The sequence below is a fragment of the Mercenaria mercenaria genome, chromosome 13 (genome assembly GCF_021730395.1).
Source record: "Mercenaria mercenaria strain notata chromosome 13, MADL_Memer_1, whole genome shotgun sequence".
NCBI lineage: Eukaryota > Metazoa > Mollusca > Bivalvia > Venerida > Veneridae > Mercenaria > Mercenaria mercenaria.
This window is the reverse complement of record NC_069373.1, coordinates 61,592,807-61,609,469: the sequence shown is the minus strand read 5'-3', so window position 1 is coordinate 61,609,469 and position 16,663 is coordinate 61,592,807. Positions and strand designations below refer to the sequence as shown.

The 16,663-nt window shown below is 35.9% G+C and overlaps 1 protein-coding gene across 7 annotated transcripts in view; it reads right to left on the bottom strand.

The window, feature by feature from the left end:
* The window catches only part of LOC123528696 (uncharacterized), a 52,416-nt gene that overhangs the window by 27,081 nt on the left and 8,672 nt on the right, over window positions 1-16,663 (bottom strand). For 5 of the 7 annotated variants that reach the window (XM_045308629.2, XM_045308633.2, XM_045308630.2 and 2 more), the window contains exons 2-3: window positions 15,678-15,794; window positions 12,878-12,971 (exon numbers count right to left, since the gene is read on the bottom strand). In XM_045308629.2, the coding sequence (XP_045164564.2) occupies window positions 12,878-12,971; window positions 15,678-15,751 (168 nt within the window). In that variant the 5' untranslated portion in view covers window positions 15,752-15,794. Of the gene's footprint in view, window positions 1-7,204; window positions 7,487-12,877; window positions 12,972-15,677; window positions 15,795-16,663 lie in introns of those variants that run through there. The other 2 variants (XM_045308634.2, XM_045308635.2) reach the window with 2 other exon arrangements.

Sequence of the window (16,663 nt, the reverse complement as noted above, 5' to 3'; positions counted from 1 at the left end):
AGTAACTACTATGTTGTACCACAGAAAAGTGGTCTTGGTTTTTCCCTACGGTCAATTATAAAAAAAGTTACAATATAAGTTATTTATAGTAACAACTAAGGAAAGTTAATCTTAAAAAAAAACAAAAACAAAAAAAAAAAAAAAAAAAATACAAAATTTTTTTTTAAGTCCACACAGAAATCCTTACCAGGTAGAGATTGGTCAAAATACACTTCAAAATTGGATGTAACATGCATGGTGTACTACAGAAAAGTGGTCTCGATTTTTCCCTACGTCTAGTAATGAACAAGAGGACCATGATGGTCCTGAATCGCTCACCTATCTCCACATGACCCAGTGTTCAACTGAGTATGACATCGTTATTTATTATTTGACATAGTGACCTAGTTTTTGAGCACATGTGACCTAGATATCATCAAGATAAAAAATTCTGACCAATTTTCATAAAGATCCATTGAAAAACATGGCCTCTAGAGAGGTCACAAGGTTTTTCTATTATTTGACCTAATGACCTAGTTTTTGAAGGCACGTGACCCACTTTTAAACTTGACCTAGATATCATCAAGGTGAACATTCTCACCAATTTTCATGAAGATCTCGTGAAAAATATGGCCTCTAGAGAGGTCACAAGGTTTTTATATTTTTCGACCTACTGACCTAGTTTTTGACCGCACATGACCCAGTTATGAATCTGACCTAGATATCATCAAGGTAAACATTCTCACCAATTTTCATGAAGATCCATTGAAAAATATCGCCTCTAGAGAGGTCACAAGGTTTTTTCTATTTTTAGACTTACTGACCTAGTTTTTGACCCCACGTGACCCAGTTTTGAATCTGACTTAGATATCATCAAGATGAACATTCTGACCAATATTCATGAAGATCTCATGAAAAATATGGCCTCTAGAGAGGTCACAAGGTTTTTCTATTTTTAGATCTACTGACCTAGTTTTTAACCCCACGTGACCCAGTTTCGAACTTGACCTAGATATCTTCAAGGTAAACATTCTGACCTATTTTCGTGAAGATCCATTGAAAAATATCGCCTCTAGAGAGGTCACAAGGTTTTCCTATTTTTAGACCTACTGACCTAGTTTTTGACCGCACATGACCCAGTTTCGAACTCGACCTAGATATCATCAAGGTGAACATTCTGACCAATTTTCATGAAGATCCATTGAGAAATATGGCCACTAGAGAGGTCACAAGGTTTTTCTATTTTTAGATCTACTGACCTAGTTTTTGACCCCACATGACCCAGTTTCGAACTTGACCTAGATATCATCAAGGTGAACATTCTGACCAATATTCATGAAGATCTCATGAAAAATATGGCCTCTAGAGAGGTCACAAGGTTTTTCTATTTTTAGATCTACTGACCTAGTTTTTAACCCCACATGACCCAGTTTCGAACTTGACCTAGATATCATCAAGATGAACATTCTGACCAATTTTCATGAAGATGCATTGAGAAATATGGCCTCTAGAGAGGTAACAAGGTTTTTCTATTTTTAGACCTAATGACCTAGTTTTTGACCCTACGTGACCCAGTTTCGAACTTGACCTACATATCATCAAGATAAACATTCTGACCAACATTCATGAAGATCTCATGAAAAATATGACCTCTAGAGAGGTCACAAGGTTTTCTATTTTTAGACCTACTGACCTAGTTTTTGACCCCACGTGACCCAGTTTCGAACTTGACCTAGATATCATCAAGGTGAACATTCTGACCAATTTTCATGAAGATCTTGTGAAATATATGGCCTCTAGAGAGGTCACAAGGTTTTTCTATTTTTAGACCTACTGACCTAGTTTTTGATGGCACGAGACCCAGTTTCGAACTTGACCTAGATATCATCAAGATGAACATTTTGACCAACTTTCATAAAGATCCCATGAAAAATGTGACCTCTAGAGTGGTCACAAGCAAAAGTTTACGGACGCACGGACGACGGACACCGCCCGATCACAAAAGCTCACCTTGTCACTTTGTGACAGGTGAGCTAAAAAGTTACAATATAAGCTATTTATAGTAACAACAAAGGGAAGTAATTCTTAAGAAGGGAACTGCGCAAGACACTTCGTCTCATGATGGTGTATAATTGTGCCAAGTAACATCAAAATCCCTCTATGCATGAAGAAGATATGCTCCGGACAAAGTTTTCATTCTTGTATCCTTTGACCTCTAAGTGTGACCTTGACCTTAGACCTAGGGACCTGGTTCTTGCGTATGACACTCTGTCCCATGATGGTGAACAATTGTGCCAACTTTCATCAAAATCCCTCCATGCATGTAGAAGATATGCTAACCCTAACCCTATTTTTAGTAACAATGACCTTGACCTTGATCCCAGAAACCCCAAAATCAATCCCAAGCTACAACTTTATATAAGTTTTCTATACACCAAGTTTCATCATGATAGCTCATTCCTAAATTAAGTTATTGACTGGAAACTCTTTTTCTATTTTAAGTAACAGTGACCTTGACCTTGACCCCAGAAACCCCAAAATCAATCCCAGCCTTTGTCTTGATATAAGCTACATACATACCAAGTTTTATTCAAATATCATTACCGAAACAAAAGTTATTGACCGGAAACCCTTTTTCTATTTAAACTAACAGTGACCTTGACCTTGACCCCAGAAACCCTTAGATCAATCCCAGCCTTTGTCTTGATATAAGCTACATACATACCAAGTTTTATTCAAATATCTTTACCGAAACAAAAGTTATTGACCGGAAACACCAGTCTGATGCCACCGCCGCTGCCGCCGCCCGCCCGCCCGACCGACATCTATCCCAATCTAATAACTCAGGTTTTCGTTGAAAACCTGGTTAACCTGGTTAATTATACAAACTACATTTATAATTACATGTCATGCAGAATCAGTGTTTAAAGGTGGTCAATCACATTTAATCAACATTTAATGACATTTTTTACTTTTTGTATATTCTGGTAGAGAATTATTTAAGGAACAAAAAGACCGATTACATAGAGTTAGATTCCTATTTGAAATGTATATTTTATTATTTTTATAAAATTTTATAATTACTCCCCTTTAATATGAAATTATATAAAAAGCTTGGTATATTTTTTTATTCCGATACAATGTCTAGTTTTACATTTGCATTTGATAGACATATCAACTATTGAACAATCTGAACCAAAATGCAAGTTTTAAAGCTGTGTGTAGCGTCTGATTAATTTATTTCCAAGATAGGCAAAGGAAGGTAATAATAATTTTTCAAACTTGCGTTTCTAATGAATTCCATCTAAATACATAATTTTTAATGCAAATATTTTACAAATATATTACAATATGTCTAATATTTATACATTTCCTTAGGCAAAGTATGTTTATCAAATTTATACTTATGATAAAATAACTCTTTATCTTGGTTGGGCAACCAGGATAGGAAAAATTTAAAAATACCTCCAGTGAAAATCTAATTTGTATTAAGTGTTAAGTGAACATAAATGAGTGTAAATGATCAGATGCTAAAGTTTCGAACAAATCCAAAATCTGATTATCCACCTTTAAAGACCAACCACAACCTATTATCCTACTTTTTCCTCCCAAACAAACTTCGTGAAAATCACTTTGATAATACTGGTATAATACTGCTATATTACTAGATGACAGGTAGAAAACATAGGCACACCCTGAATTAATGAGTTTTTTAAACTAATTCTGCAAACTTGTAGGAAATGTGCCAGGTAGCCCGAGTGTTAACATAGTCTTTCTATGACTTGACATTATGACATAGTTTTTGACCTCAGGCAAACCAATTGATTTCATAGAGGCAAACATTCTGATAATGTCAGATAAAGTAGAAAATGTGGCCCCAGAGAGTTAACAAGGTTTTTTCAATGGTTTTACTCACTGACCTAGTTTCAGACTGTAGGTAGCCCAGTTTCATACTTTACCTAGATTTCAAACACTGCAACAAAGCTTAAAGAACATGTCGAGGTTGAAAAGTTGGCCTCTTGACTGTTAAAAACAGCTCTTCTTATCAACTGACAAGTAACCTATGTTTTGACACCGGATGACCCAGTATAAGACTGTGCATGTTCAATATTTTATTGAGGGTAATATTCTGGCCAAAGCTCATTAAGATTACCTCTAAAGCAATAACAGCCAAACTGTTGATGAATATCTCCCAGTATTTAATAAGCAATGATACATTTTTGCTTATAATGAAATGTCACATTTATGAACAGGTGTTGTAGTACATTTATAACAGGTAACATCAGTAAAGGTGTAATCATATTGATCTATATCACCTATGCCTACAATACCGAGAAACTGACACCTTGACTACAGTTATTACGCAGCCAAACGTAGCTGTGAAAAAGTCAATATTCATCAATATTCAGGAAGCAAATTATTTAGTTCAATCGAATTCCTATTTTCACAAACTAAGAGTAATATAGGGTTATACACTAACTGAATAAAAAACATTGTGCAATCATCTAATTTTGAGAACTTTTTCAGCATTACTTCAGCAAATTTGACCCTACTAGCCTCTGCTCCTCAGTTAACATATGAGGCATCCACCTGGCACAAACCTTTCTTAAACCCAGGTGCTTGGTGAGAATCTCATGAGCTCCACATTGACAAGCCAAACAAGAGCTCATAGAACACGACATGCCCCACTTGATGCATTCAGTAATTGCACAAGGAACAGAAATTATTTGGTCATTGTATACCAAAGTTCTACTGTTCTGGGTAAATGTGATCTTGACCTTTGACCTATTGACCTTAAAATAATAAGAGGTCATCTGCTGGTCATGATCAACCTCCCTATTAAGTTTCATGATCCTAGGCCCAAGATTTCTTGAGTTATCCAGAAACCATTTAACTGTCCTGGGTCACTCTGACCTTGACCTTAGACCTATTGATCTCAAAATCAATAGGGGTCATCTGCAGGTCATGACCAACCTTCCTGTCAATTTTCATGATCCTAGGCTTAAGCGTTCTTGAGTTATCATCCGGAAACCATTTAACAGTTCTAGGTCACTGTGACCTTGACCTTTGACCTACCAATCTCAAAATCAATAGGGGTCATCTGCTGGTTATGAACAATCTTCCTATCAACTTTCATGATCCTAGGCCCAAGCATTCTTGAGTTATCATCTGGAAACGGATTGGTCTACATACCGACTTACAGACAGACATACCGACATCTGCAAAACAATATACCCCTCCTGCTTCAAAGGGGGGCATAAAAAGACGCTATTTCGGACATTGCATTCTGGTGTCTTCATCAATCACACGTCTTATAGAAGCAATGTTCATGGATGTCACTGCTGTTCTGGGTCTGCTAAGATGAGCCCTTCTTCAGCTTCATGATCTATCTCTCACATCTGACTTCTAGCCATGTTTGAATATAGTGATTTTGGAATTCAGTTTGTCTACTTTATTTTGGTCTTTAGCACGTTCGAGTTATCTATTAGCACATTTTTGTACTCGAGAACTCAACGGCGACAAAATGGGGGAGGTAGTTTCAAAATATGAATTTCCGTAACTTTTCATATCCTGATCAATTTGCTGCTAAATGCTTCTGATGATTCACAGGTATCACCGCAATTAAAAAACACTGAAAACTGTTCTGATTTTGCTGAGCAAGACTTTTCTTTAAAATACATGCTGGCATTTTTCCTCTCCAGCTTTGTGTAAATCTGACTGCAGTATCAATGTTTTTTGGGGTTGATTTGGGGCTAAGTTTTGCCCCAACCCCAATGAAAAACAAGAGCACCGCCTTCCGGGTGCTGACGCTCATCTGATTTTTTTTGTGTAAGAGAAATATTGTCCTACCCATGATTTTCTAAGTCTAAAAAGGGCCATCATTCTTGCAAAAAGCAGGATAGAGTTATGTTTCTTGATGTACAGTGTCCACTTATGATGGTGAAAAACTGTTGCAAGTTTTAAAGCAATAGCTTTGATAGTTTATGAGAAAAGTTGACTTAAACATAATACTCAACCAAGAAAATGATTTTCTAAGTCCAAAAGGGGCAATAATTATTGCAAAAAGCAGGATAGAGTTATGTTGCTTGCTTTACAGGGTCAGCTTATGATGGTGAACAAGTGTTGCAAGTTTCAAAGCAATAGCTTTGATAGTTTAAGAGAAAAAGTTGACCTAAACATAAAACTTAACCAAGAAATCTGATATTTTCTAAGTCCAAAAGGGGCCATAAATCTTGCAAAAAGCAGGACGGAGTTATGTTCCTTGCTGTACAGGGTCAACTTATGATGGTGAACAAGTGTTGCAAGTTTTAAAGCAATAGCTTTGATAGTTTAGGATAAAAGCTGACCTAAACATAAAACTTAACCAAGAAAACTGATTTTCAAAGTCTAAAAGGGGCAATAAATCTTGCAAAAAGCAAGATGGAGTTATGTTTCTTGATGTACAGGGTCTGCTTATGATGGTGAACAAGTATTCCAAGTTTCAAAGCAAAAGCTTTGATAGTTTAGGAGAAAAGTTGACCTAAACATAAAACTTAACCAAGAAATCTGATATTTTCTAAGTACAAAAGGGGCCATAAATCTTGCAAAAAGCAAGATGGAGTTATGTTTCTTGCTATACAGGGTCAGCTTATGATGGTGAACAAGTATTCCAAGTTTCAAAGCAATAGCTTTGATAGTTTAGGAGAAAAGCTGACCTAAACATAAAACTTAACCAGGCAACGCCGACGCCGACAACCGCTCAAGTGATGACAATAACTCATCATTTTTTTTTTCAAAAAATCAGATGAGCTAAAAATAGTGTTTTTTTTCCCCAATTTTACCTCTAAAATTCCCAATTGAAAGTTAGTGAAACAGAAAGAACAGTAAAAGTGTCAGTGGCTGGAATCTGCATGATGACAGATTCAGATAACAATCTCAGAGAAAATGAAACACAACTTAAGACACAGTTGTTGCAAGCTCAGTCAGACATACATGTTTGACTGTAGAATTTTCTTTTGGTTTCAAATGAATAAATATTGATAATTTTACTCTTTTACCATAAAACTTGCTTAAAACGTATTGTTAGTTCATTAATCCTGAAATAAAAAAATTCTAATCTGGGTTTTTTACGATGCATTTTCCCAACAGTTACTGTAAAGGCCCAGGCCCCAATGACGTATTTTCCCAAATGTAAGGGCCCAGGCCCTATTCTCAAAATAGTGGGAAAAAACACAAGCATACTTACTTTCTTCTTCATTAATTCCACTAAAATTGTCATGATTTCCACAGAAAAAAATCCAGCCTTGAAAAGTATTCCATTTCCATACAGTATATTAAAGAAACACTTTCTTACCTACACAAATTACTGCTTTCAAACATTCGCTATGTCCAAAACACAAATACTTAACATAATCATATTGCTATATCTGATCAGCATTAAAAGCTAATCTGTATATACAACTTGAATACAAAATCTTATTTTTACATACAGTTCTTTTGAAATGTCATTTAGTTTTATTGATTTGACATACTAGACGTTTCAAAGGTGACCTGTAGCTAGAGCCTAGAGGCGAGAACAACAAGCCAATAGTTGATTCATTCAGATAAAGAATAATATCTGCCTTTACAGAATGTTTAGTAAGCGTGAAAACGCACAATACAATATAGGATTATACCTATTGTCCACCAATAATATACAGGTATTTCAAGAGAACAGGTACAAAACACATTTTGTGTTGAATTTTAAATGCAAAATACATTTCATTGATTACCAACTTTTGTCAATATTTGAGGTTTAGCCTAAGGTGAACATGTAGTAACTCACTAAACCGACACTAAACAGGAAGTAACAACTAATGTACAAGTGGAAAACATCCGCCTGCACCACTTGTTCAGACTTGTACAGTATGAAATATTTGTTTTCTCTCTAAAAGTATTACTTAATATGAGAAAACTATGAAACAAGAGCTGTCTGATGACAGCGCGCTCGACTATTCGAAGAATTGATTGAAGAATGGGGTCAAAATATTTCCACGGATATTCAGACAAAAGAAATAATAGATTAGACAAACAATGTTCCTGTATTACTTCGATTTCGATAAGTCTTGCACTAAATGGCAATATATGAGCCAATTTCAAAGTCCAAAAAGGGCCATAATTCAGTCAAAATAGTTACGTACTCTTGCCTACAGATGGAAATCATAATGATAAACAAGTGTTCGAAGTTTAAAAGCCATATGTCAAACAGTTTTGACAAAGCATAGACTTGTATGAAAACAGAACCAATTTCAAAGTCCAACAAGAGCTGTCGGAGGACAGCAACGCTCGACTATTCAACAGCCTTGTCAATTGAATGAATACAAAAGTTGAAAAAGGGGCATAACTTTGTAAAATGCAAAGTAGAGGTATTGAACCTCTGTACTGCATGTCATATCATGACAGTGAACAAGTGTGTGAAGTTTCAATCCTTTCCAATTTGTGGATACTGAGATACCAGCTTACATACAAAAACTTAACAAAAAACTGCTAAGTCAAAGGGGCATAATTTTGTAAAAATGCCAAGTAGAGTTATGCGACCTTCACAGTGCATGTTAGATCATGACAGTGAACAAGTGTGTGAAGTTTCAATCCATTCCAATTAGTGGATATTGAGATATCAGATTACATACAAAAAATTAACCAAAAACTGCTAAGTCGAAAAAGGGGCATAATTTTGAAAAAAAAGAGAGTAGAGTTATGGGACTTGCTTAGTGCATGTCAGATCATGATAGTGAACAAGTATGTGAAGTTTCAATCCATTCCCATTAGTAAGTACTGAGATACCAGCTTACATACAAAACCTTAACCAAAAATTTCTAAGTCGAAAAAGGGGCATAATTTTGTAAAAAAGCAAAATAGAGTTATGGAACCTGTGCAATGTAGATCAGTTCATCACAGTGAATAAGTGTGTGAAGTTTCAATCCATTCCCACAAGTGGTTACTGAGTTACCAGCTTACATACAAAACCTTAACCAAAAATTTCTAAGTCGAAAAAGGGGCATAATTTTGTAAAAAAGCAAAATAGAGTTATGGAACCTGTGCAATGTAAGTCAGTTTGTCACAGTGAATAAGTGTGAGAAGTTTCAATCCATTCCCACAAGTGGTTACTGAGATACCAGCTTACATACAAAACCTTAACCAAAATCGGGACGCGGACGCGGACGCAGACGCCGACGCATGGGCGAGTGCAATAGCTCACTATTCTATGAATAGTCGAGCTAAAAAGGAATATAATTCAGCCAAAATAGATGACAGAGTTATGTTCTCTTTCCTACAGATAGAGACTATTATACTAAACAAGTGATAAAAGTTTCAAAGCCATATGTCAAACACTTTACAAAAAATATGAACTGGTACGGAAAACTTAACCAAGATTTCTAAGTCAAAAGGGGCCATAATTCAGCCAAAATCCTTGATGGAGTTATGTACTCTTGCCTATAACTGGACATGGTGATGGTAAACAGGTGCTGAAAGTTTCAAAGCTTTATCTCAAAAGACTTTGTCAAAATATGAACTGGTACGAAATATTAACCCAGATTTCTAAGTAAAAAAGGGCCATAATTCAGCCAAAATCCTTGATGGAGTAATGTGCTCTTGCCTATAACTGGACATGGTGATGGTAAACAGGTGTTGAAAGTTTCAAAGCTTTATCTCAAAAGACTTTGTCAAAATATGAACTGGTACGAAATATTAACCCAGATTTCTAAGTCGAAAGGGGCCATAATTCAGCCAAAATCCCTGATGGAGTAATGTACTCTTGCCTATAACTGGCCATGGTGATGGTAAACAAGTGTTGAAAGTTTCAAAGCTTTATCTTTAAAGACTTTGTCAAAATATGAACTGGTATGAAAAACTTAACCATGATTTCTAAGTCAAAAGGGGCATAATTCAGCCAAAATCCTTGATGGAGTTATGTGCTTTTGCCTATAACTGGCCATGATGATGGTAAACAAGTGTTGAAAGTTTCAAAGCTTTATCTCAAAAGACTTTGTCAAAATGTGGACTGGTACGAAAAACTTAACCAAGGTGTGACGCCGACGCCGTGGTGAGTAGGATAGCTCTACTTATTCTTCGAATAGTCGAGCTAAAAAGTTTTTCTAAAGAACTTCCTAGCTATTTTATCGATAAGGTTTTCACTGACGGTTTACTGTTTTTTTTTCTTTTATAATTTATTCCGGCTTGAAAATTTGCATAAATGAATAAGGGAGAGCACTGTAACATTCCAACTTCAGTACTAGGAAGAATTGTCATAGCTTGGTGTATCACTTTACGCATAAAACAGCTAGCATTTAAGCATCGCACACTAAAAAGAAATGAAAACAATATAAATGACTTCTGTTTTTTTTTTATTATGATGCTTCAGGGTATTTGTTAACTCTGTTTACATTGTTTATCTTTAAACAGAACACTGTTAGGTTTTAGATGAAAATGATAAAATTTTTGATACGCATTTGTCAATTTCTCTATGATTCTGGCTAAAATATCATAAAATTTGATGAAACATGGGCCATATCTCTGCTAAACATGCTAAAAAACACAGAACCTGAACCTTCCCATGAAATGCGCAATTAGATTTGACAATGATCACTTCTGTGCAGTTTAGTGTATTTCCTGCTGGTGATATTGGTCATAATTTCAAATAAACTCAATCAAGATGTATCTAACTTTGTTATTTCAGTAGGTTTACTGACTAGGAAGCATTGCGTGAGGTTTCAATTCATTAGTTATTCCCAAGATATAGCTCGACTGCTGTATACATGCAAAACTTAAGCCAAATTTTCTAAGCCAAACAAGGGCCATACTTAAATTCAACAAAGAGTTATCTAACCTGGTTATGTAGGTAGGTCTGATGACTGGGAAGCCTTGTTAGAGGTTTTAATCCAATACATGTACCATGCAGTTGTTCAGGAGATGAAGTTGCTAGCAAAACTTTAAAGGTAGGTGTGACATAAAAGATGACACTGGGATAAGTAGAATAGTTTAGCTAAACAAGAGCTGTCTGTGTGCTCAACTATTCAAATTGTTGTCCCAGACAATATAACCCTAAATGTTAAAATATCTACAGAGTTTCAATCCAGTATCTGCATTTGTTTTGGAGACAGTAACTTGCATGCAAAACTTTAGCCAGAAGTTGTTAAGTTCAAAAGGGGACATAATTTTGCAAAATATATGTCAGAGTTATGGCACTTAATGCTATGACCTAGTTTTAAACCTGAAGAAACAGACGCTGATGCCAGGGTGAGTTAAATAGCTCCAGAGGACTAGTCTTAGAATAGTTGAGCAAAAAATACAAAAGTTTGCAACTAGAAAATGCTTTTGTAGAAAAGCGCATGTCTCCCCCAATGCATAGTCAAATAGGCAAGAAGTCAATAGGGGACAGGATCAAAAGTCAAAGAGACACTGATGGTTGGCTGCAATAGGGATCATCTACTTGGCATGTCCAATCATCCTATGAAGTTTCAACATTCTGGGTCAAGTGGTTCTCAAGTTATTGATTGAAAAAAGTTTTCTATGTTCAGCCCCCTGTGACCATTGATGGAGTGACACCAAAAACAAAATGGGTCATCTACTCTGTAAGTCCTATCCCCCTATGAAATTTGAAGGTTCTAGGTCAAATGGTTCTCAAGTTATTGACTGGAAATGGATTTCCATGTTCTGTCTGCTGCGAATTTGACCTTTAATAGAGTGACCCCAAAAACAATAGGGGTCATTTACTCTGTAAGTCCCATCATCCTATGAAGTTTCAACATTCTGGGTCAAGTGGTTCTCAAGTTACTGACTGGAAATGGATTTCCATATTCTCAGCTTGACTTTTAATGTTCTGTCTGCTGCAAATTTGACCTTTAATAGAGTGACCCCAAGATCAATACGAGTCATCTACTCTGCATGTCCAATCATCCTATGAAGTTTCAACATTCTGGGTCAAGTGGTTTTCAAGTTACTAACCTGAAATGGTTTTCCATTTTCAGGCACCTGTGACCTTGACCTTTAACAGAGTGTACTCTGCATGTCCAATCATTCTATGAAGTTTCAACATTCTGGGTAAAGTGGTTCTCAAATTATTGATTGGAAATGGGTTTCCATATTCTGGCACCTGTGACCTTCACCTTTACCAGAGTGACCCCCAAAATCAATAGGGGTCATCCACTCTGCATGACCAATCATCCTATGAAAATTCAAAATTCTGGGTCAAGTGGTTCTCAATTTATTGATCTGAAATGGTTTTCCATGTTCAGGCCCCTGCGAGTGTGACCTTGACCTTTGATGAACTGTTATTGATCTGAAATGGTGTTCAATGTTCAGGCCCCTCGCCGCCCCTGTGAGTGTAACCTTGACCTTTAAAGAAGTGATCACAAAAACAAAAGGGGTCGTCTACTCCATAAGCACTACCATCCTATGAAGTTTGAAGGTTCTAGGTAAAATGGTTCTCCAGTTACTGATTGGAAATGAAGTGTGACCGATGGACGGACAGAGCAAAAACAATATGTCTCTTCCAGTGGGTACTTACAGCACTAATCTAAACTGCTATCCATTATCTGTTTCATTTGAAGAGTTCATCAACATTGTTTATACAAGGCAGTAGGAACAGCAGCACAACTACAACAAGAGCTGTCACTAATGGTGACAAAATGCCCCCGCAGCGCCTTGACCTTTGACCTGGTGACCTTGACCCCAAAGTCAATAGGGGTCTTGTACTCAATAAGTACTATTAGCATGCGAAGTATGAAGGTCCAGGGTGCAGTGGTTCGCGAGTAAAGTGCCTTCATGCAAAAAGTTAACGTTGTGATGAACAAACTAATGAACGAACTAACGAACGGACGGACAGTTGAAAACTAATATGCCTCCCTTGGGGGGCATAAAAATACGTTATCAAATTTACCTGATATGGGAGACCAAAGCATCCTGGGTAGGTCTGTGGAGGGGAGCTATAAGGATCCTCTGCCACTGGTGACATATCAACAGGCTTGTCATAACTGAAATAAAACAAATAAAGATAAACAAGAGGGCCAAGATGACCCTAGGTCGCTCACCCGAGTAACACACCATAACAGTGTAAACATGTTTTACCTAGTGATTTCATTGAAACAAATATTCTGACCAATTTTCATTAAGATTGGACAAAAAACGTTGCCTCTTAAGTGTATACAAGCTTCTCCTTTGATTTGACCTAGTGACCTAGTTTTTGACCCCACGTGACACAAATTTGAAATCATCCAAGACTTCATGATAAACATTCTGACCAAGTTTTATGAAGATAGAATAAACAAGAGGGCCATGAAGGCCCTGTATCGCTCACCCGACCTACTGACCATCAAGATTAACATTCTGACCAAGTTTCATTAAGATATGGTATAAATGTGGCCTCTAAAGTGTAAACTAGCTTTTCTCTTAATTTGACCTAGCTACCTACTTTTTGACCCGACATGACCCAGATTCAAACTGGACCTTGAAATCATTAAGATTACCATTCTGACCAAGTTTCATGAAGATACAGTCATAAATGTGGCCTCTACAGTGTTAACAAGCTTCTCCTTTGATTTGACCTGGTGACCTAGTTTTTGAAAACAGATGACCCAATATCAAACTTGTCCAAGACTTTGTTGAGGATAACATTCTGACCAAGTTTCATTAAGATTAGGTCCAAATTGTGACCTCTAGAGTGTTAACAAGCTTTTCCTTTGATTTGATCTGGTGACCTAGTTTTTGACCCAAGATGACCCAATATCAAAATCGTCCAAGATTTAATTGAGGGTAACATTCTGACCAAGTTTCATTAAGATTGGCTCAAATTTGTGACCTCAGAGTGTTAACAGTCAAATTGTTGACGCCGATGCCGAAGGACACAAAGTGATCACAAAAGCTCACCTTTGAGCACTTTGTGCTCAGGTGAGCTAAAAATGTGCCCCCTAGGATGTAAACAAGCTTATTCTATCATTTGACCTGGTGACCTAGTTTTTGACCCCACATGACCCAGATAAAAACTCATTCGATATTTCATGCAGACAAACATTCTGACCAAGTTTCATGCACATAAAATGAACAAGAGTGTTAACAAGCTTTTCCTTCGATTTGACCTAGTTTATGATCTCATATGACCCAGTTTCGAACTTGGCCTAGGAATCATCAAGATAAACATTCTGACCAAGTTTCATGAAGATAGAATCAAAAATGTGGCCTCAAGAGTGTTAACAACTTTATCTTTGATTTGACTTGGTTACACAGTTTTTGACCCCATATGACCCAGTTTCGAATTTTGCCTAGAAATCATCAAGATAAACATTCTGACCATGAAGACAGGGTCATAAATGACTTATGTGGCCTCTAGGTTGTTAACAAACTTTTCCTTTGAATTGACCTGATAACCTAGTTTTTCACCCAACATGAACTACAGTTTATTATAGTAATTAATACTTCTTTGAAAGAGAAATATATGTACTTTGCTACATTAGTGATCAGTAAAACAGGAATCCTGTAGAAATGATGACAAGGGAGTTACATAATCGCAAATTCTGGATCCTGCTGTAACTTACAATTTCATGAAACGGAAGGCAATATGGAAAATTTGCACATCATTAAAATTTGACTTCTTGTTTTGTCAGTCCGTCCGCCCGTCAGACATGAAAGATATACTGTACTTAACAAAACTGTCAATTTATCCTCGTTATTTTGGCAATATCTTATAACCAAAAATGTATTTATGTTTTCCTCACACATTTAGGAACACATGTTTAAATAAAATGTCGAAATTTTAATCAAATCGATTGATGCCATGAATGATATAATTTTATTCATTTTACGACCTCAACCCAATTTAAATCGAAGTACTGAAAGTACAGATAGACTGGCTACCATAAAACACTAAACACTAAACGAAAACTGTGTGGATAAGATGTATGTATGGATAAAATATTTGACTCGATTGATAATTTTAATGCCAAAGCACTTAACATATTTTTTTCTTTTAGTGAAAGCATTAGTAAAGCTACTGTTCTTGAAAAAAACAACACTTTTTATGTTTGTATAATATGTTCAGTATTACAATGGATGCATAATGGCATTTTAATATTAAAGTGTATTCAGATCTGCACCAGAAAGACTAATATGTAAACTTGCAATGAATCTGAATGAAAAACAATTATTCCTGTTTGTCTATTTAACATGCTTATCATTCATAAATACATGCAGTTTGTTTTATGTTTGCATTTATTATCTGTCTTGCAAGTCTTCTTGATTTAAAATACATGTACCATAAAATGTTAAGTTCTGTATGAAGATTGTATTGTATTACCTACAATGTAATAACCTACAATGTGGATATTATAATCCAAAACCATGGAAATCAACCCTATGATTATTGTAGGATAAAGGTGCGCAATATGCAAAATGCACCCTGCCCTTTTTGAAGGTCTAGAAAAATCCCTAGTGTGTTTTAACAAGAAAAACATAAAATTTCTTCCAAGTAATATGTCTGTTACTCACTTCAAAGTTTGAGTGAGATTGGGGGCACCAGTGTCCTTATGGTCACACATCTAGTTTCATGGATCAGGCAAGCACAAAGCTGTAATATATTCTTTTCCTTTCTAAAGTATGGTGGAGAAAAAAATCTAATTATTACAGATCTATATGTTTTTCTGATACTTGCACTCTGGAAGAGGATAAAAATAGTGATCTATACATACTCAGATTCCTCAGAGACAAGTCGAGAGTAAGGAGAGTCAGTGTTGACAGCTCCTAGTCTCAGAATAACACTCATGCTGGCTTGAACATCTACATCACACTTCTACATGGAACCAAATCTGAAACACAGTTTAGAAAGTTTGTTTGGATTTTGTCAATTATACTGTAACTAGGTCTGGCTACCATAACTTAAATGACGCTATTTTTATAATCTGATGGTCGCATCCATTAAGTTATGGCTTAACCCCATTTGTTTACCTAACCAGGTCGAACTGCAACATCGACACACTGACTCTTGTGAGAAACAGATGACGTCATGCGAAGTTCGTAGCATATGGTTACTAAGTATTTTTTAATTTCAGGATCAATTCTTTTTATATTTAATGAATTTAACTGACTTAAAAATGTAAGAATTTTTAACAAAATTCATAAAACAGGGCTTTTTCTAGGGTTTCTGGGAAAAGGGCCCCTGGTCAAATTGGGAATTTTTGATGCGGTAAGTTGTCAAAACTGGGAAAATTTATTGACAAATCCGGGGAGTTTTTAACAATTAATAATATTAGTTTAAAACTTCAGTTTCAAGTTTTACTGGTAGACATTCAAATGAATTAAAATTTAATGTATCCCCTTGTGAAATTATGAGAATTTATTTTTTCAGGCTTGGTCTCCAAGTTGCTGATACTGTACTGCAAAAATAAAATACAGACTTACAGTAACTCTTCATTTGCCATGTTTAAACTTTTGTTTACAGAGGACCTAGGGATTCAGATTAGAAAAGTACCCGAAAACACGAGTGAAAGTAGCGAAATAGTATATAGTTTATTTATGCATTCTGAATATTACTAAGTCCAAAACACGGGTCAGGAAAATCACTCTGACTGTGATAAAATTTTCAGGCACAGGCCTTCATCTGATATAATCTTTACATTTTGTAATTAACAGTTCAAACTATATATATATATATTTACAAAAAATTCACATAGGATCA